The 20,777-nt window shown below is 39.1% G+C and overlaps 2 protein-coding genes across 7 annotated transcripts in view; one reads left to right on the forward strand and one right to left on the reverse strand.

The window, feature by feature from the left end:
* ASCC1 (activating signal cointegrator 1 complex subunit 1) overlaps window positions 1–20,777 on the reverse strand; it is a 135,324-nt gene that overhangs the window by 114,374 nt on the left and 173 nt on the right. For 3 of the 6 annotated variants that reach the window (XM_074232791.1, XM_074232792.1, XM_074232788.1), the window contains exon 2: window positions 19,507–19,639. In XM_074232791.1, the coding sequence (XP_074088892.1) occupies window positions 19,507–19,618 (112 nt within the window). In that variant the 5' untranslated portion in view covers window positions 19,619–19,639. Of the gene's footprint in view, window positions 1–19,506; window positions 19,640–19,757; window positions 19,991–20,045; window positions 20,748–20,777 lie in introns of those variants that run through there. The other 3 variants (XM_074232789.1, XM_074232790.1, XM_074232793.1) reach the window with 3 other exon arrangements.
* LOC141520881 (GTP-binding protein 10-like) lies at window positions 16,120–17,293 on the forward strand. The gene is given in 3 exon segments (XM_074232787.1): window positions 16,120–16,144; window positions 16,147–16,259; window positions 16,261–17,293. Coding segments are annotated over 3 exon segments (1,131 nt in total). The 3' UTR covers window positions 17,254–17,293.

The raw sequence follows: 20,777 nt of genomic DNA on the forward strand, positions 1-20,777 counted from the left end.
ATGAGATCATCGTACCCATTAACAACAACTGTGTGAGCTGATCAATGCAGCTCATCTCAAAAGTTCAGAGAGCTAGGACAACCCTGGGAGACCTGCTTTGGCAAAGCTATCCACATTCAGAGGAAGAAAAACAAAACATAACAAAACAAAGGAAAAACTTACAGAATTTGAGTGAACACTATCTTCACTGTTTAAAAATTTTTTCTTATGTTTTTCTTTCCTAATTCATTGTTTTCTTTCTTTTCCCTTAGTCATAATTCCTCATATAGAAAATGACTAATCTGTAAATATGTTAAACACAAATATATATGGACAATGTTTACCAGACTGTTCACCATTGAGGGGAGGGGGGTGGGAAGGAGGGTAGAAGAAAAGTATGCAACTTAAAAATAATGTAGATGCATGTGGATGAATATTGAAAAACTTTCATAACATGTAATTGAAAAAATAAAATATCAATTGGAATTGCTTCTTTCTGGCTGTTTGCAATATTTTTTCCTTCACCCAAGAGCTCTAAAATTTGTCTATAATAATTCCAAGCAGCTTTCATTTTAGGATCTCTTTTAGGAGGTGATCAGTGAATTCTTTCAATTTCTATTTTACCTTCTGCTTCTAGAATATCAGGACAGTTTTCTTTGAAAATTTCTTGAAAGATGACATCTAGGCTCTTCACATTTTTTTTCTAGTTTTTTATTCTTTTGGTTTTGTTTTATTGTTTCTTAATTTCTCATAGTAATGCTTCCCTTCACTCAATTCTGTATTTTAAGGAATTATTTTCTTCAATGAGCTTTTGTATCTCCTTTTACATTTGGTCAATTCTGCTTCTTAAAGTATTCTCCTCATTGGCTTTTTGAACTCTTTTTCCATTTGAGCCACTGATTTTTAAGATGCTGTTTTCTTCAGTATTATTTTGTGTTTTCTTCACTAAGCTGTTGACTCAATTTTCATGATTTTCTCACATTACTCTCATTTCTCTTCCCAATTTTTCCTCTATCACCCTCACTTAATTTTCAAAATCCTTTTTGAGTTCTTCCATTACATGAGATCAACTCATATTTTTCTTGGAGGCTTTGGATGTCGAAACTTTGTTTTTGTTATCTTCTTCTAAGTGTGTATTTTGATTTTCCTGCTGACTATAGTAAATATCAGATACTGTTTTTCTTCTGTTGCTTGCACATTTCCCCAGCCTATGACATAGGGCTCTGTTTTCAGGGTGGAGGAGACACTGTCCCAAGCTTTTGGAGTTTTTTGCAGATTTATTCAGAGATACTTCTAAGGATCTGCAAGTTTTCAATTTTTCTAAGGTCTTATGATCTAAGGAGAGGTTTTTACTATTCTCATGACCTGAGCTCTAGTCTGTGGTTGATCACCACCACTCCTTTCTGCTCTGTAAGTAAGAGGAGGGTTCACTCTCTACGGCAACATTAAACTCCATTGGGTTTCTGCTCCTTTTCCTGAGACTAGGACCCAAGACTGTGACTGAGATCAGAGTATGGACAGAGTCTTGCCTAAGTGAAAGCAGAGACCCCTGTAATCTCCTTCTGACCTCTTACCATCCACTGGCTGAGAACTCCAGAAGCAGCTGTCACTACTAATTCAGTGGTTCCCAAGGCCCACTCCTGATCTGCTGGAGTCTGGTCTATGCTGCTGATTCCTGAACTGAGTTGTGCTCCACTTTCACCTGGGTGTGGCAGATTTTTCCTGCTGACCTTCCAAATTGTCCTTAGCAATCTTTAAGTTGAGAGGTCTGGAAACTGCCACCACTGCCACTGATCCAGTTGTCCTCCAGTCTGTTCCTGGATTGCTGGGGCCTCCTTCACCATTGTTCTGCAATCCTCTACCACCCTGGTGCAGCAGACTCTTCCCCTAGATCTTCCAAGTAGTCTTGGGCTGAAAAATTTTCCTACTCAGTCTTTTGGTGGGTTCTGCCACTCTAAAATCTTGTTTAGAGTCATTATTTAAAGGTATTTGAAATGGTTTGGGCAAAAACTCCATCATCTTAGCTCTGCCCCTCAGAGTAATAACTTAGAAACACAAAATGGAATAAATATGCCAGAAATTCTATGCTCCCATCAAGATCATAAGCACTTTTAGGTACTTACTATGTGCCAAACACTACCAAAAAAATCAAAAAGAAATAAATCACTAAAAGTAGAATCATTGCATTCAGATTCAAATAATTCAGTCTCCAAGCAAAATGGCCATTTAAAAATATGAAATAAGGCAGAATCTAACAGAAGAAATCTATGCAGGAAGCAATATAATTTTAAAAGCATTTGGTCTTCATAATTTCATTAAAAAAAAGGAAGAATTCCAAAGACTAGAGAGTCATTCTACCTACAGCAGACTTTCCCCAAGCTTCCTAGTCATCAATAATCTCCCCCCAAAAAGTACTTTATATACTAATGTGTGCATGTGGTGTTTCCCCTCCATAGAATGTGTTTACATTTTTTCCTTTTTTGTCTTTGTATCCTCAGCACTTAGCACACTGCCTAAAAAATAATCAAATACTAAAAAAAGCAAACAAAAAACTTCAGCACTACTGATTCATAACCTTACTATCTTATCACTATAAAATGTTTATGGAAATTAGCTATTGGGCAGCGTGAAGGCAGCATTCCCCAACAACTCTGAACCCCAAACCTCCCAAAAAACAAAGGATGGCTCTAGCCAAAATTTGGAGGGGCAGAAGCCACAGAAAGACTGAGTGATACATTTTCCCAGTCTAAGATAACTTAGGAGTTCCACTGGAAAAGGTGTGCTTCACCAGGACCTGGGGATTGGAAAAAAAGCCATGGTGCAGCCCAGCCCAGAGATCACTCACAACAGCTTGAAGGAGCAGTGAGAGAACTCTGCTGCACCTGGGTGAGTGTGGAGGGAGGAGCACAGGCTGCAGAACCTGCAGCGAGAATCAGGAGAAAGCAGCCTGCACCCCCAGAGATGGTAAAAGAAGTCTGCAGAGATTTCTCTGCTCTTCCTGGGGTAGGACTCTGCTGTTTGCTTACACTCACATATTGCAGTTTGGGCTTCCATACTAAATAACCAAGCTGGATCTCTCCTTATAGCCCCAGGGCAGAGGGCAGTGCTATGGTCATCTACATATCAAAGCACAGGCTAGAGAGCATAAGGCCTTAGAGGAATAAAGGTCCCAGTGGGGTGTCCCCCCCAAAAAAAAACAAACCCAAAGTCTTGGAAGTGCTGTAAATTAGTCTTGGATTGAGGAAATGAGTAAACAACAAAAAATAAAGGATCTGATCATAGAGAATTACTTCAGTTGCATGGAAGATCAAAACACATATTCAGATGACGACAAAATCGAAGTTTCCATATCCTAAACCTCCAAGAGAAATAGAAAATGGGCTCAGACTATGGGTGAGCTCAAAAAAGACTTTGAAAATCAATTAAGGGAGGTGGAGGAAAAACTGGGAGGAGAAATGAAAGCAATGCAGAAAAATCATGAAAACCAAATCAAAAGCTTGGCTGAAAGAAATACCAAAAAAATACTGAAGAAAATAATATGTTGGGGTGGCTAGGTGGCGCAGTGAATAGAGCACTGGCCTTGGAGTCAGGAGTACCTGGGTTCAAATCCGACCTCAGACACTTAATAATTACCTAGCCGTGTTGCCTTGGGCAAGCCACTTAACCCCACTGCCTTGAAAAACTTAAATAATAATAATAATAATAATAATAATATGTTAAAAACCAGTTTAGGCCTAATGGAAAAAGCAAAACAAAAGGCAAATGAGGAGAAGAATGCCTTAAAAAGCAGAATCGGGCAGCTGGAAAAGGAGATAAAAAAGCTCTCTGAAGAAAATAACTCCTTCAAATTCAAAATGGAACTAAAGGAAGCTGATGACTTTGCAAGAAAGCAAGAAGAAATAAAACTTTTCCAAAAAAAAGCCAAAAATTAGAAGAAAATGTGAAATATCTCACTGGAAAAACAACTGACCTTGAAAACAGATGCAGAAGAAATAATTTGAAAATCACTGAACTATCTGAAAGCCACAACCAGAAGAAGAGCCTAGACTTCATTTTTCAAGAAATAATACAGCAAAATTGCCCTGAGATCCCAGAAGTGGAGGGTAAAATAGAAATCAAGAGAATTCACCGCTCACCCCCTGAAAGGGATCCCAAAAGAAAAACTTTCAGGAATAATATAGCCAAATTCCAAAACTCCCAAATCAAAGCGAAAATTCTAAAAGCCACCAGAAACAGACAATTCAACTACCGAGGTTCCATAATCAGGATTACACAGGATCTGGCAGCATCTACATTAAGGGCTCATAGGGATTGGAATATGATATTCCAGAAGGCAAAAGATATTGGTTTACAACCGAGAATCAACTACCCAGAAAAACTGAACAACCTCTTTCTGGGGAAAAGATGAATTTTCAATGAAACAGGACTTTCAAACTTTCCTATTAAGAGGACCAGAGCTGAACAGAAAGTTGGATCCCCAAGTATAGGATGCTGGTGAACCACAGAGGGAGTGGAAGAGAGGGACTAACTATGAGGAACTTGATGATGTTGAACTGTTTGTATTCCTCATGGGAAGAAGCTATTGATAACTCATATGAACTTTCTCATCTATAAGAGTTGTTAGAAGGAGCATATATAGACAGGACATAGGAAGGAGCGGAATATAATGCTATGATGTGGTAAAGGGATGGAGTCAATGGGTGATGGGGAAAGTACTGGGAGGAAGGAAAAGGAAATGAAGAAGCTGAGAGATTTCACATAAGAGTCAAGAAAAAAGCTTTTTCAATGGAGTGGAGGGGTGGGGAAGGCAAGGGGGAATGAATGAGCCTTCATTCTCATTGGAAATGGCTCAGGGAGCAAATGACATACACACTTAGTAGGGTGAGGAAACTATCTTGCCCTGGAGAAGGATGGGAGGAAAGGGACGGGATGAGGGGGAATGGGGGGAGGGCAGGGAGGAATAAGTGAGAGAACAGAGGGAAGATCGAGGGAGAGGCTACTGAGATTCAACACACTTTTGGACAGAGCCAGAATGAAAGGAGAGAGAGAGAATAGAATAAATGAGAGTAGGGAGGAACAGAGTGGAGGTGCAGATAGTAATAGGAACTGAGGGAAAAATATTGAAGCAACTTCTCTGGTGGACTTATGATAAAGAAAGCAACTCATTCCAGGGAAAGAGCCATTGAAATCTGAACACAGTCTGAAGTACAATTTTTTTTCTCTCTCTCTCTATTCTTGATGTTTCTCATCTTCTTGGGGGGGGGGTTATGTTTACTCTTATAACATTCAATTTACATCAATGTATGGCATGGAAACAATGCAGAGACCATCAGACAGCCTTCTGTGGGGGGGGAAGGGAGGAGGGGGAAAAAATTGTAGAATTCAGAGACTTGAAAAAATGATCGGTACATATTACTATTGCATATAATTGGAAAACAAATAAAATGTTAAAATGTTTAAATAAACAAATTATATAAATACATAATACACACATACATACATAGAAATCTGCCTCTATCATTTACTAGCCAAATGACTTTGGGCAAGTCACTCAACTTTTAACTTCAGTTTCCTTCTCTGTAAAATGTAAAATGGGGATCCTAACAGTACCTCCCTCACAGAACTGTGAAGTCAAATGAGATAGTATATGTAAAGTACTTTACAAAACTTAATGTCCTATATCAATGCTATTATTGGTACTACAGGAGAAAGTTGGTTGGTTAGTTGGCTGTTGTCCTTCCTTCTCAAGGAAGACCAAAACAACATCATTGTGTTAGAGACAAGTTATAGTTGTCTGAGTGAGGCTGATCAGTCCAATATGTGCTCAGAATACTCTATCCCAGGTCAGGCACAGATAGTCCATGTGAATACCTGGGGTGGGCTCTCTAAACTTAGAGATATCACATTTCTTTTGAGTGGCTTCCATTCTGACCTCCTCATAAAGTGCAGCTCCCTCACTGATGAGGGCACACTATGCTGGGCAGTCCTGTGCCAGTGTCTCCCATGCTGTACAATCAATTCTAAGGTTCTTCAATGAGGCCTTCAGGGTGTCCCTGTATTGCTTCTTCTGACTTCCTCGTGAGTGCTTGCCCTGTATGAGTTCTCCAGTCCACTGTGGTTGCACTCTCTATAGTAATGCTGGAATGCTAAGCAGTTTAGCTCGAGAAAGGACCTCAATGTCTGGTTTCTTCTCCTGCCAGGAGAAGATGATCTTTAGAATCTTCCTAAGACAATTTAAATGGAAGCAATTCAGTTTCCTGACATGGTGCTGAGAGACTGTCCAGGTTCTGCAGTCATACAGCCCTCAGGTCAGCACAACAGCTGTCTATTACCTCTTGTCTCCTATACTTTGTTTTGGAGCTTCCTAAATAGTGAACTAGCTCTGGCAATACATGTGTCAGTCTCTTCATCAACATTTACTTCCCTAGAAAGGACACTGCCAAGGTAAGTGAACTTATCTATGGTGTTCAAAACTTCTCCATTCACTATAACCAGTGGTTCCACGTATGGATGCTGCAGTGCTAGCTGACAGAACACTTGAGTTTTCTTAGTTGTTAATAGTTAGGCCAAAATTAGCACAAGCAGAAGAGAATCAATCCATACTTTGCTACATCTCAGTTTCAGAGGCTGCATCAAGGGGGCAATCATCTGCAAACAGAAGATCACGTACCAACACTTTGGTCTTGGCTTGTAGACTTTTCAAGTTGAAGAATTCACCAGCAGTGTGGTAGCTGACCTTGATGCCAAGAGAGAAGCCTTACCAGGGCAAACTGCCCAGTTCATACATACCTACTCCAGAAAAAAAACCTGAAAAATCAGATTAGACTAAATAACGATCAAGAAAGACAATGGGGGGGGGGGCAGAGTCAAAATGGCAGAGCAGAGAAGCATTCAGCCAAGATCCTCAACATGTCCCTCCAAACAACTTTAAAATAATAACTCAAATAGAAATCTGGAGTGGCAGAGCCAACACAAGGTCAGAATGAGGCATTCTTTCAACCCAACACAACACAGGAGGTCAGAAAGGTAGATCTGTAATAGAGGGAAGAGGCTGGCCTGGAGTCCACAAGATGAAATACCAGCAATAGGACTATTAGGTGGTGACAGTAGCAGCAACAAGTTTGGGAGCTCACAAGTCAGAGATAGAAATGAGGACCTGGCAACTCTGATCAGAAAGAGATTACAGGATACCCCTATGCTACTTGTTTGTATCCTTGTAGTACCAGATGCTGTTGGCAACTCTACCACCTACACAGGAGCACTTTTGGTCAAGATGGAATGGAAGCCCTGAAGAGCAATTATCACTTCTGGTCCCAAGGGATCAGGGACCTTGAGGGGAAATATTATTTCCAGTCTCAAGGAAAGAGGAGTCCTTCCTAAAAAAGGATCAGAGTAAGGATCAGAGTTCAGACCAAGGGAGCAAGTAACCACGCCTCTCCGCAGATAGCACCATCTTGGAAGCATTGAAAACTCCTGAGAACAAGCTTTGAAAAAAACAGTGAGGGGAAAAGCCTGAAGGACAGAGCAGGAACAGAGTCCAATATTAACATAATGATCCAAATAAAGAGAAAGGATAGAAAAATAAGCAAACAACAAAAAAGAAAATGGTGATAAGAAAGATCAAGACACAGACTCAGAAGAAGACAATGAAGTCAAAGAAGGCACAAAAGCAAAGCTTCAAGAAAAAAATGTGAACTGGACACAAATGCAATAAAAATTCCTTGAAGGGCTTAAAAATGATTTTCAAAATCAAATAAGATGAGTAGAGGAAAAATTAGGTAAAGAAACAAAAGCCAAGGAAGATAATTATGAGAAGACAATTAGAGGCACAAAAATATACTGAAAAAAATAACTGAAAAAAATTTTAAAATAACAGGATTGACCAAATGGAAAATTTAACTGATGAAAAGAACTCCTTAAAAAAGCAGAACTGACCTAATGGAAAAGGTGTTACAAAAACTCACTGAAGAAAAATAATTCCTTAAAAACTGTAACTGGACAAATAGAAGCTAATAATCCCATGAGACACAAAAAAACAAACAAACAAACAAACAAAAGTCAAAAGGCAGCGGTGGATAGACCATTAAGCCCTGGAGTCAGGAGAACCTGAGTTCAAATCCAGCTTCAAATATTTAATGCTTACCTATGCAACCTTGGGCAAGTCTCTTAACCCAACTGTCTTGCAAAAACCATTAAAAAAAAGTTAAAAGAATTGAAAAAAAATTTTTTTTAAATGAGAATTACTTCACTGGAAAAACTACTGACCTAGAAAACAGATAGAGAGAAGATTTAAGAAACAATGAAGTGGGGTGGCTAGGTGGCGCAGTGGATAAAGCACCGGCCCTGGAGTCAGGAGTACCTAGGTTCAAATCCAGTCTCAGACACTTACTAATTACCTAGCTGTGTGGCCTTGGGCAAGCCACTTAACCCCATTTGCCTTGCAAAAACCTAAAAAAAAAAAAGGAAGCCAAGATGAAAGAAAAATCAAACATCATATTTCAAGAAATTATCAGGGAAAACTTCCTGATATACTAGAACCAGATAGTAAAATAGAAACTGAAGGAACCCACTAATCATCACCTAAAAGAAATCCCAAAACAAAAATTCCTAGGAATATTAGTTAAATTTCAAAGCTCCCAGATAAAAGAGAAAATAATTAAAGCAGTCAGAAAGAAAGAATTCAAATACCATCAAGTCATGGTGAGGATCACAAGATATAGGAATGATCTTAAAACTGTAGAGAGGGGCGGCTAGGTGGTGTAGTGGATAAAGCACTGGCCCTGGAGTCAGGAGTACCTGGGTTCAAATCCGGTCTCAGACACTTAATAATTACCTAGCTGTGTGGCCTTGAGCAAGCCACTTAACCCCGTTTGCCTTGAAAAAAAAAAAAAACCTAAAAAAAAAAAAATTGTAGAGGGCTTAAAATATGATATACTAGAAGGCAAAGTGAGTGTAATCTTTGGTCTTTGTTTAAACTCCACATTTTTCTCTGAGTACAGATGATATTCTCCATCGCAGGTACTCTAAAATTGTCCCTAACTGCACTGATGGAATGAGCAAGTTCATTAAGTCGATCATCAACTCCATGTTGCTGTTAGGGTGTACAATGTTTTTCTGTTTCTGCTCATCTCACTCAACATCAGTTCATGCACATCTTTCTAGGCTTCTCTGAAATCCCATTCCTCTTGGTTTCTAACAGAACAACAGTGTTCCATAACATACATATACCACAATTTGTTTAGCCATTCCCCAACTTATGGACATTCACTCAATTTCCAGTTCGTTGCCACCACAGAGCTGCTATGAATTTTATAGATAGGAGGGTAACAGTGGCACAGTTACAAAATGCTTGAACCTCATTTACATTTTTTTTTTAGGTTTTTGCAAGGCAAACGGGGTTAAGTGGCTTGCCCAAGGCCACACAGCTAGGTAAATATTAAGTGTCTGAGACCGGATTTGAACCCAGGTACTCCTGACTCCAGGGCCGGTGCTTTATCCACTGTGGCACCTAGCTGCCCCTAAACACTCCCGATTTTTTCTTTCTTTTTTTTTCCTTTCCTTTTCTTTTCTTTTTTCTTTTTAGGTTTTTGCAAGGCAATGGGGTTAAGTGGCTTGCCCAAGGCCACACAGCCAGGAAATTATTAAGGGTCTGAGGCTGGATTTGAACTGAGGTACTTCTGATTTCAAGGCTGGTGCTCTATCCACTGTGCCACCTAGCCACCCCCTCCTCATTTACATTTAAAGTGGTTCAAAAAAGAAAAAAAAGTTTGTGCATATATATATATATATATATATATAAATGTAATATATAAATATATATCTATATATATAATCCTATGTGGGTACACAGGCTATTCTAACAGCCATGACACAAATCATCTCCAAGTAAACCGCCACCTGGACAGTCTCAGGAGCTGGCTTGCAGCCCTGAGAGATAAGGTGAGCTGGAGTCCTTGGGAGCCAGAGTCCTTGGGAACTGGACATTCTGCCCCACTGACCATGGGCACTAGACACAGCTGTGCCTTATCATCTCCTCCCTAACATACCCCCCATCCTGTAATGCGAGAAGCTGCACGTACACACTGCTTATACCCCCCCCCCAAATTACCTCATTATTCTTTGTTCTACCCCAGAAGACCTAACAGTATATATGTAATAGCTAAGCAATAATAAAATTGAGCTGGAGGCATAAGGCAGTAGTGGCTTGACTCCTTATTCTCAGCTCCCCTCCTGGAGGGAGGTCGCCGCTGTGGGCCCCAAGGAAGCAAGCCACAACAATCCTATATATAGGATAAAAAGAGAGAGAAAAGCATAAACAGAAGAAAATAGGATGGAGGAATACATTCAGTAAGTAATCATAACTGTGAATGTGAATGGGATGGACTAGCTCATAAAATGAAGTTGAGGGGCAGCTAGGTGACACAGTGTATAGAGTACTGGCCCTGGCATCAGGAGGACCTGAGTTCAAATTGGCCTCAGATATTTAATAATTACCTAGTTGTGTGACCTTTGGCAAGCCACTTAAGCCCACTGTCCTGTAAAAAACAAAAAAGCAAAAACAAATGAACAAAAGTAATAAAATGGAAGCAGATAGCAGAATGTATAAGAAACCATAATCCAAAAAAAAACCTGTCATTTACAAGAAAAAAAAATGAGAACTACAGTAGGTGATTTCTTCCACCCACAAATTACACAAAAAGTCAGCCAAGAGGCCACTGGCAATAGGAAAGCATGCCAAGTGAGTGTGGCAGTACAATACAAGCAAGTCAACAGCTTCTCAAAGTAACCAAAATACCTTGTGTATGAGGCAGCAAGAGTCAAGAACTCCCCTAAAAAATTTCTAAGGAGGATGGAAAATCCCAGAGCAATCAGAAATTTACAGAGTGAGGACTTTGGAAGTCTGAAGGATAAAGGCAATGCTCAAATAAAGATATTCCAAAGGCTCAAATGAGGATTTTCCAGGCACTCAAAGGCTCCCAAGGTCCTTAGCACTCTGTCCTGGGACACTATACAAGGGCCCTGATCATCTAGTACTCTGAAGCTCAATAACTCTAGGAGTGGGATCCATGGGAACAAGGAGGTCTGACTAGCCATCCAAAAGCATATCACAGGTCTAATGGAAGGACAGGCAGACTAAAGGGAAACTATTAAAATGCCTGAATGATACTGTTTGATGATTTAAAGCTAATTAAACCCAACTAAACTTAATAAAATCATAATCATAATAAAACAAAATCATAATAAAATCATAAATATACAGTCTTTAAAATGTTTAAAGTGCTATACATGCATATAGATATACATATACATAGATATATGTGATAATCATAACAATTCCAAAGTGGAAATGTGAAAATTATTTTCATTTTACAAAGGAATAAACAAAGGTTAAGTCATTTGTCCAAAGTCAGACAGCTACTGTCAGAGGCAGGATTCAAATTGTGAATTTTCTTGAGTCCAGGATTAAAACTCTTTCCAATATCCAGGGTGGCTAGGTGGCACTTAATAATTACCTAGTTGTGTGGCCTTGGGCAAGCCACTTCACCCCATTGCCTTGCAAAAACACCTAAAAAAAAAAACCTCTTTCCAATATCCCCAGGTGCCTTTCTAAAACCATATCTTCAACATACTTCAGCTTCAAAAAGTAGATAGCTCAAAATGTCCTCAGAGAATGGGAAGATTGCAGGATTTAGAGTTGGGTGGGGTTTTAGAAGTCATTCATTCATTCATTATTTTTTCATTCAGTAAACAAATATTAAGCATTCATTATTTGGGGGATGTGTAGACAAAAAAGAAACTGATATTCTAGGGAGAAATAAAAAGTAAACAAATAAGTGTGGACAAAGTAACTTGAAGGAGGTGGAGGAAGAAGACATTAACTGGTGGTGGGGGGAGGGAGGGAGGTGGGAAGAAAGGGTTTCAAGTATTTAGAACTAGACGACAGCATTTGAATTGACGAACGTAAGGAGTCCTAAAAGATTAGGAAGGAGTGCGATTTAGGTATGAGAAAGAATCTGTGCAAAGATATGGAGACTAGAAATGGTCCCCAAGGAGAAATGAAGAAGACAGTGCAGGAAGACAAGTGATGCACAATGAACCAGGAAAAGTAAGCTGGAGTTGGTCAAACTAGAGAGGGCTTCAAAGCCCAATAGAAGAGACATTGGGTTGTGTTCATAGCAGGAGGAGACACAGAAGCAACATGAGAACATGAATCCAGTGCTTTCATTTTATAAATAAGGAAACTAAACTCTAGAGAAGCAAACTGCTAAAAATTATGCAGCTATTAAGTATCAGAACCAGAACTTAAACCCAGATCCTCAAACTCAAGGGTTCTTAAACTGGGGTCCATAGATTTCCAAGAGTTCCAGAAATAAGACTTCAGGAATCTGTGAACATGGACAGAAAAAAAAAAATGCATCTGTATTTTCACTATCTTCTAACTGAAACTTAGTATTCCCTTCAATTATTAAAAAAAAATCATCCTGAGAGAAGCCTGGAAAGATTTTCCTGAACTGATGCTGAGCAAGATGAGCAGAACCAGAAGAACACTATACACCCTACCAGCAACATGGGGGTGATGATCAACTTTAATGAATTTGCTCGTACCAACAGGGCAACAATCAGGCACAATTTTGGGAATCTGAAATGGAGAATGCCAACTGTATCCTGAGAAATAATTGTGGAGTTTAAACAAAGACCAAAGACTATTACATTAATTTTTTAAAAACCTGTTATCTTATTATAAAATTTTGCTATGTCTTATACTTTATTTTTTTTTCCTTAAGGAAATGATTTCTCCCTCATCACATTCAACTTAGATCAATGTATACCATGGAAACAATATAAAGACTAAGACACTGCCTTCTGTGGGGGGTGGGGGGAGGGAAGCAAGATTAGGGGACAAATTGTAAAATTCAAAATAAATAAATAAATTTTAAAAAAACTTTTAAAAATCATCATGAGAAAGAGTCCACAGGCTTCAGCACACTACCAAAGGGGTCCACAATATACACAGAAGACAAGCCTCCTAGCAGAAGAAAGGAGCAGAAGAGACAGAGATTCAGGACACTTGCTCCAAGCAAGAACAGCCACTAACATTTATGCAGCACTTTTTTAAAGTTTGCCAAGAACCTGACATTTTCTCTTGGTAGCCTCACAACCACCCTAACAATGTTGAGTGCCACAACTCCTATTATTTCTATTTTAGAAGTGAGGGGATTTGAGCCCACATCTTCTTGAATCCAAGTACAGCACTTTATCTATTTAACTGTTCCCTATTTTCTATTCAGTAAAGTTCAGATTCCTATGCCTGGTATTCAAGACTGTTCAGAAGGTGGTAATCCCTATAGCACTGTAGTCTTCTCTTATAAACAACTTCAAACTCCTAACATATGTTCTTAATTACAGTCAAAGAGTAGATTTCAGGGCATTCCCCACAGATGATCCATGTTTTCCTCTTTCCATGCTTTTGCTCATGATGAATCAATCCTATTTTGGGAATATTCTAATACACCTGTTATCATTCTTTAAAGTTTTAAACAATATCACTCCAAAATCAATAATGGCCTTTCAAGATATTCCCTCTTCCCACAACATTTTGACCTGATGTATGTAAAATGTGCAATAAATATGTTGTAAATGTGTAAAAAACTATGTTGTAAAATGAAGGGCTAGTATCCTATTATCTCATCTGCCTCTAAGTCCTAGAATAATAATCATCTTCAAGAACATCCTAATCCTAAACAGTATCTAAGATATTGGACTATTTGAACACATACATATTCCTCATCCAGCTGCCCTATTCTGGGTTATTTCTTGACTTCTTCACCATGCCCTGACCCCAACCTTCCAGCTTTTTAGCTCCCTTTTATATGTCATCTTCCTCCATTATGTTCTAAGACTGAGAACAGGGACTTTCTTTGTTCATTTTATTTGTACCCCCAGCACTTAACGAGTGCCTGGTACATAGAGGATACTTAGTAAATGTATACTGACTGACAGAATATCTTGTATTTTCCCCACAATCTAGAATAGCACTCCATACACTTCAGTTGTTTATAGATACTGAACAATGCAGGAATCCCAATTTCGTTAAATTGAACTACAGAAATTACCTTTTACTAAATTACCAAAAATGAAATATAGTTTTATTTACCACCAATATTAAATACCCCTAACTGTTCAGATGACAGATCAATGTGAAACTTGACAAAAATCTGTTAAGAAGTCTGAAAAAATTAGGATACCTAGCTATGTTTAACTTCAAAACTAGATGACAGCAAACATCCAGAACTAAGAATGGTGCAATGGATAGAGCACCAGCTCTCAAGTCAGGAGGAACTGAGTTCAAATCTAACCTCAGACACTTACTAGCTGTGTGACCTTGGCCAATTCACTTCATCCTGACTGTCTCACATCCAGGGCCATGCCCAATCATCCCAATTCATATCTGGCCACTGGACCCAGATGGCTCTAGAGGAGAAAGGGAGGCTGGTGACTTAGCACAGGTTGCCCCTACCCACCCCCACTCAAATCCAATTCATGTGCTTGTCATGACATAGCCTCTCTGACTTCATGATCTTCATTGAAAATGAAGAACATTGGGGGCAGCTAGGTGGCACAGTGGATAGAGCACCGGCCCTGGAGTCAGGAATACCTGAGTTCAAATCTGGCCTCGGACACTTAATAATTACCTAGCTGTGTCACCTTGGGCAAGCCACTTAACCCCCATTTGCCTTGCAAAAACCTAAAAGAAAAAAAAAAAGAAAATGAACAACATTATGGGGGGGTGAAGCCAAGATGGCAGCACGAAGGCAGCATTTCCCGGGAATTCCTTCCCCCCAAAACTCCAAAAGCCAACAAATTATGACTCTAGTCAAAATGTAAATGGACAGAATCCACAGAAAGACTGAGTGATACATTTTCCCAGTCCAAGATAACTTAGAAGTTCTGCAGAAAAGGTATGTTTCACAAGGACTGGGGGGCTGGAAAAAAGCTAGGGCTGCAGCGCAGCACAGCACAGCCCAGCCCAGAGATCACCCACAACAGCTTGAAGGGCTGATGAGAGAACTCTGCTACACCAGAATGAGTATGGAGTGAGGAACACCAGTGAGAATCTGGAGAAAGCAGCCTGCACCCCCAGAGACTGTAAGGGAGTCAGGGAAGACTGCAGAAATTTCTCTACTCTCCCTCAGGGTAGGACTCTGCTGTTTGTCTACACTCAGATCCAGGTTGCATACTAAGTAACCAAGCAGGACCCTCCTTACAGCTCCAGGGCAGAGGGAAGTGAGGTAATCATCTATATATCAAAGCACAGGCAAGAGAGCATAAGACCTTGGAGGAATAAAGGTCCCAGTGGGGTGTCCCAAAAAAAAAAATCCAAACCCAAAGCCTTGGAAATGAAAGTCTTGGGCTGAGGAAATGAGTAAACAACAGAAAAAGAAAAATATGACCATAGAGAATAGTCCCAAGGAAGATCAAAACACATACTCAGATGACAACAAAATCAAATATACCATATCCAAAACCTCCAAGCAAAGTAAAAAATGGGCTCGGGCTATGGATGAGCTCAAAAAAGACTTTGAAAAGCAATTAATGGAGGTGGAAGAAAAATTGGGAGGAGAAATGAGAGCAAAGCGGAAAAATCATGAAAACCAAATCAAAAGCTTGGTGAAAGAAATACAAAAAAATACTGAAGAAAATAATATGTTAAAAACCAGTTTAGGCCTAATGGAAAAAGCAAAACAAAAAGGCAAATAAGGAGAAGAATGCCTTAAAAAGCAGAATTGGCCAGCTGGAAAAGGAGATAAAATAGCTCTCTGAAGAAAATAACTCCTTCAAATGCAGAATGGAACAAAAGGAAGCTGATGACTTTGCAAGAAAGTAGGAAGAAATAAAACTCTTCCAAAAAAAGCTAAAAATTAGAAGAAAATGTGATATATCTCATTGAAAATACAGCTGACCTTGAAAACAGATCCAAAAGAAATAATTTAAAAATTATCAGGCTATCTGAAAGCCACGATCAGGAAGAGCCTAGACATTTTTCAAGAAATAATAGGTGCCTGTGCGGTGAAGGCCCGAAGGGCACTCCGGGCCCCATGTCAGGCACCGCAGCCCAGTCCGAGGGGCCCCACCGCCGCCATGGTGCGCCGCAGCTGCTCCTTGCTGAGAAGTATGGAAACTTCATCGACAATCTAAGACTCTTTGCAAAAGGAGGAGCTGGTAGAGAAGGCAGCAGAGGCGGTGATGTCTGGGTGGTAGCCAAAAAGAGAATGAGCTTAAAAAAAAATCAAGGATAAATATCCCCAGAAACGGTTTGTGTCAGGAGAAGGAGCAAACAGCCGAATCAGTGCATTAAAGGGAGAGAAAGGCCTGGATTATGAAATAGCTATTCCTGTGGGCATTACAGTAGTGGATGAGAGAGGCCAAATTATAGGAGAACTCAAAAAAGAGGATGATAGAATTTTAATAGCAAAAGGAGGACTTGGGGGTAATTTGCTTTCAAATTTCTTGCCATCCAAGGGCCAGAAAAGAATAATTCACCTTGATCTAAAGCTTATAGCTGACATAGGCCTTGTTGGATTTCCAAATGCTGGAAAATCTTCTTTATTAAGTAAACTTTCCCACGCAAAACCTGAGATTGCAGATTATGCATTTACAACATTAAGATCTCAGTTGGGAAAGATCATGTTTAAGGATTTCAAACAAATATCTGTAGCTGATCTTCCAGGTTTAATAGAAGGAGCACATTTGAATAAAGGAATGGAACATAAATTTCTCAAGCATATAGAAAGAACCAAACAGCTTCTTTTTGTTGTTGATATCTCTGGGCTTCAGCTTTCTTCAAAAACTAAATTTAGATCTGCCTTTGAAACTGTAACATTGCTTACAAAAGAGCTGGAGCTATACAAAGAAGACCTTATGATGAAACCTTCGCTACTTGCAGTTAATAAAATGGATTTACCAGATGCTAAAGATAAATTCAATGAACTTGTGAACCAACTACAGAATCCTAAAGATTTTTCACATCTCTTTGAAAAAGATGAAATTCCAAGGAAAACTATGGAGTTCCAGCATATCATCCCAATATCTGCACAAACTGGAGAAGGAATTGAAGAATTAAAGAACTGTCTAAGAATATCTCTAGATGAACAATCCAATCAGGAAAATGAAAAGTTCGCTAAAAAACAGTTGCTTAATTTACAGAATTCAAAATTATCATATGTTGAGTCATCATCAAAATATACAAGAATGGAAATAACTAAATTTCATTAAAATGTCATTCACACTATTAATTAAATTAGATGACCTTGAAGATTACTTCCCATTCAGTATGTGATCCTATGATATGTTTTCATGCTTGCACATGAAAGTATCCTTCCAAATCTTTTGTTCTTTTCACAAGTCATCTTAAGAACCTTACCTTTTATAGGGAGTTGGGTAGAAGACAGCAATTTGGAGTGACAAGAAATAAATTAAGCATTTACTTCCCAACAGTATTCAAGAAATGAGGCATGTAATGAAATACATGGTCAGTCAGAAAATGTTCAAGTGTTTTTTACATGACACTGTTAAACATTACCAATGTCTTTGCAGATTGTGAAAACATTTAAAATACTTACTTATAAAGGGGATTTTTACTATTTTTAGTATGTTATTAGGGTTTTCAGAACATTTCTTAACTTAGGTCCATAAACTTAGTTTTAAAATATTTTATTAACTCTAATTCAATATAATTTGTTTCTTTTGTTATTCTGTATATTTTTAATGCATTAAAAACATTTTATGCAAAAAAAAAAAAAGAAATAATACAGCAAAATTGCTCTGAGATCCTAGAAGCAGAAGGTAAAATAGAAATCTGGGGAATTCATTGGTCACCTCCTGAAAGAGATCCCAAAAGAAAAACTTCCAGGAATGTTATAGCCAAATTTCAAAACTCCCAAATCAAAGAGAAAATTCTAAAAACTGCCAGAAACAAACAGTTCAACTACCGAGGCTCCATAGTCAGGATTACACAGGACCTGGCAGAATCTACATTAAGGGCTCGGAGGGATTAGAATATGATATTCTGGAAGGCAAAAGACCTTGGTTTACAACTGAGAATCAACTACCCAGCAAAACTGAACATCCTCTCTCAGGGGCAAAGATGGACTTTCAATGAAACTGGGGACTTTCAAACTTTTCTACTGAAACAACCAGAGTTGAACAGAAAGTTTCATCTCCAAGTATAGGACTCTGGTGAACCATAGAGGGAGTAGAAGAGAGGGACTAACTATGAGGAACTTAATGATGAACTGTTTGTATTCCTGCATGGGAAGAAGATATTAATAACTCATATGAACTTTCTCATTTATAAGAGTTGTTAGAAGGAGCATATATAGACAGCACATAGGAAGGAGCAGAATATAATGGTATGATATGGTAAAGGAATGGAGTCAATGGGCGATGGGGGAAAGTACTGGGAGGAAGGAAAAGGAGATGAAGAAGAAGCTGAGAGATTTCACATAAGAGTCAAGAAAAAGCTTTTTCAATAGAGTGGAAAGGGGGAAGGCAAGGGGGAATGAGTGAGCCTTCATTTTCATCAGAAATGGCTCAGAGAAGAAATAACATACACATTTAATAAGGTGAGGAAATCTATCTTACCCCAGAGAAAAAATAAGAAGAAAGGGATGGGATAAGGGGAAATGGGAGTGGGGGGGATAGGTGATAGAAGAGAGGGAAAATCGAGGGAGAAGGTACTCAGATACAACACACTTTTGGACAGGATCAGGATAAAAGGAGAGAGAGAGAGAATAGAATAAATGAGAGTGAGGAGAAATAGAGTGGAGGTACAGCTAGTAATAGCAACTATGGGAAAAAATATTGAACCAACTTCTCTGGTGGACTTATGATAAAGAAAGCAACTCATGGGGGCAGCTAGGTGGAGTAGTGGATAAAGCACCGGCCCTGGAGTCAGGAGTACCTGGGTTCAAATCTGGTCTCAGACACTTAATAATTACCTAGCTGTGTGGCCTTGGGCAAGCCACTTAACCCTGTTTGCCTTGCAAAAAAAAAAAAAGAAAGCAACTTACCCCAGAGACAGAGCCACTGGAACCTGAATACTGACTGAAGTACATTTTTTTCTCTCTCTCTCATCTTCTTGGAGGTAGGGAGGGGGTTTATGTTATAACACATTCAATTTATATCAATGTATGGCATGGAAACAATGTAAAGACTATCAGACAGTATTCTGTGGGGAGGGCGAGGGAAGGGGGGGAATTGTAAAATTCAAAACCTTACAAAAAATGATAGGTGTGTATAATTGGAAAACAAATAAAATGCTAAATTACTGGGGGAAAAAAAAGAAAAGCTACCTTTAAAAAAAAATTCACAGTTGATGAGCATTGCCATAATTTCAAATTCTTTACCACCAAAAAAAGTTGCTATAATTTTATACCAAAAAAAAAATTGAGAGAATTATCTGATCTCAAACCTAAAAACTGAGAGAATATGTCTCTAACCTGACTACAAGTTATGTCATGTTATTACCTCCATAGAAATCTTCATCTTCATCTTCATGCTGATAGGTCTGTTCTTGGATAAAGTTTTTCCTGTAAATACGCCCTTCAATTTTTATAAGCTGTGGTCGGAGGACTTCCATAATGCTTCATCCAGCAAAATTCTAGAAAATAAACCATTGCCTTACTAAGAAAGAAAGAAACTGTTCTTCCCTGTACACAATGGAGGAACGTTGAGATTTTTATAAATATCTATTCACTATACATCTGAGTCCCACTGACCTTAAATATCAAAAATCCTTGAGGAGTTATTTTTATTTCCTAGCTTTTCTAATGTATCATGCATTCCCATCCTGTTATAATTCTCCACAAAAATGGTATCCAATTATAAAACTAAAGTATAAGCTGATCTGTTTTACTATCCTGAAGAGAATAATACCATTTATGTATATATATATATATACATATGTATATGTATATATATAAAATGCTTTATATGGCAAGGAAAAAGTCCTCCTCCTAGATATAATGTAGCTAAGGTCACCAAAAAGCAATATTTCAAAGTATTACCATGTTCTTCATGGAAAACAAAAGGAAAACGGCCAAACTATATCTTGGCACTGACAAAAAGCTCTGCGGCTGAATTACAGTTTAACTCCTCTGTAACAATCAGGTAGAGAGTCCAGTCCCATTTTATGGGGCTTCTAGTCAGCTGAATTCACGCCATCCAGCAACTTTGGCTCTCTAATCAACAAATTAATACTTTAGCAATTCCAGATTCAACAAGCCCCGTGCTTGGTCATTCCTCAAGTCTGTGGAGGATCAAAGGATTCCAAAAAAGCAGTAAGAACAGGTCAAGATTTCTGCGTTATTTTTATGCCAAATCCAACCACGTAGAGGAAAAATCCAATTCAATTCAACAATGATTATTAAGGCCCTCCTGGGGGCAAAGAAACCACTTCAAGCTGAGCCATGGAGATGCTAAGGAGGTGACAGTGGAGTCAGGAGGACCTGAGTTCAAATCCAGCCTCAGACACTTAATAATGACCTAGCTGGGTGACCTTGGCCGAGCCACTTAAACGCCTTGCCTTGAAAAAAACCTAAAAAAAAAAAGAGGCGTGAATCCGGGGGGGGGGGCAGGAGCTTGCAGCCCCTCCCCCCTGGGGCACAGGCTCCAGGAACAGCACCGGGGCATTATGGGAAGGGGAGGAGGCTCATCCGGGCCCCGGGCAGGCCCGAGCCTCCCCTCCCCCGCTTCTCCCCGGGCCGGCGGCTCTCCGTCCGAGCCGGAAGCCCTACGGC

This window comes from Macrotis lagotis, chromosome 4 (assembly GCF_037893015.1).
Source record: "Macrotis lagotis isolate mMagLag1 chromosome 4, bilby.v1.9.chrom.fasta, whole genome shotgun sequence".
Taxonomy (NCBI): domain Eukaryota; kingdom Metazoa; phylum Chordata; class Mammalia; order Peramelemorphia; family Peramelidae; genus Macrotis; species Macrotis lagotis.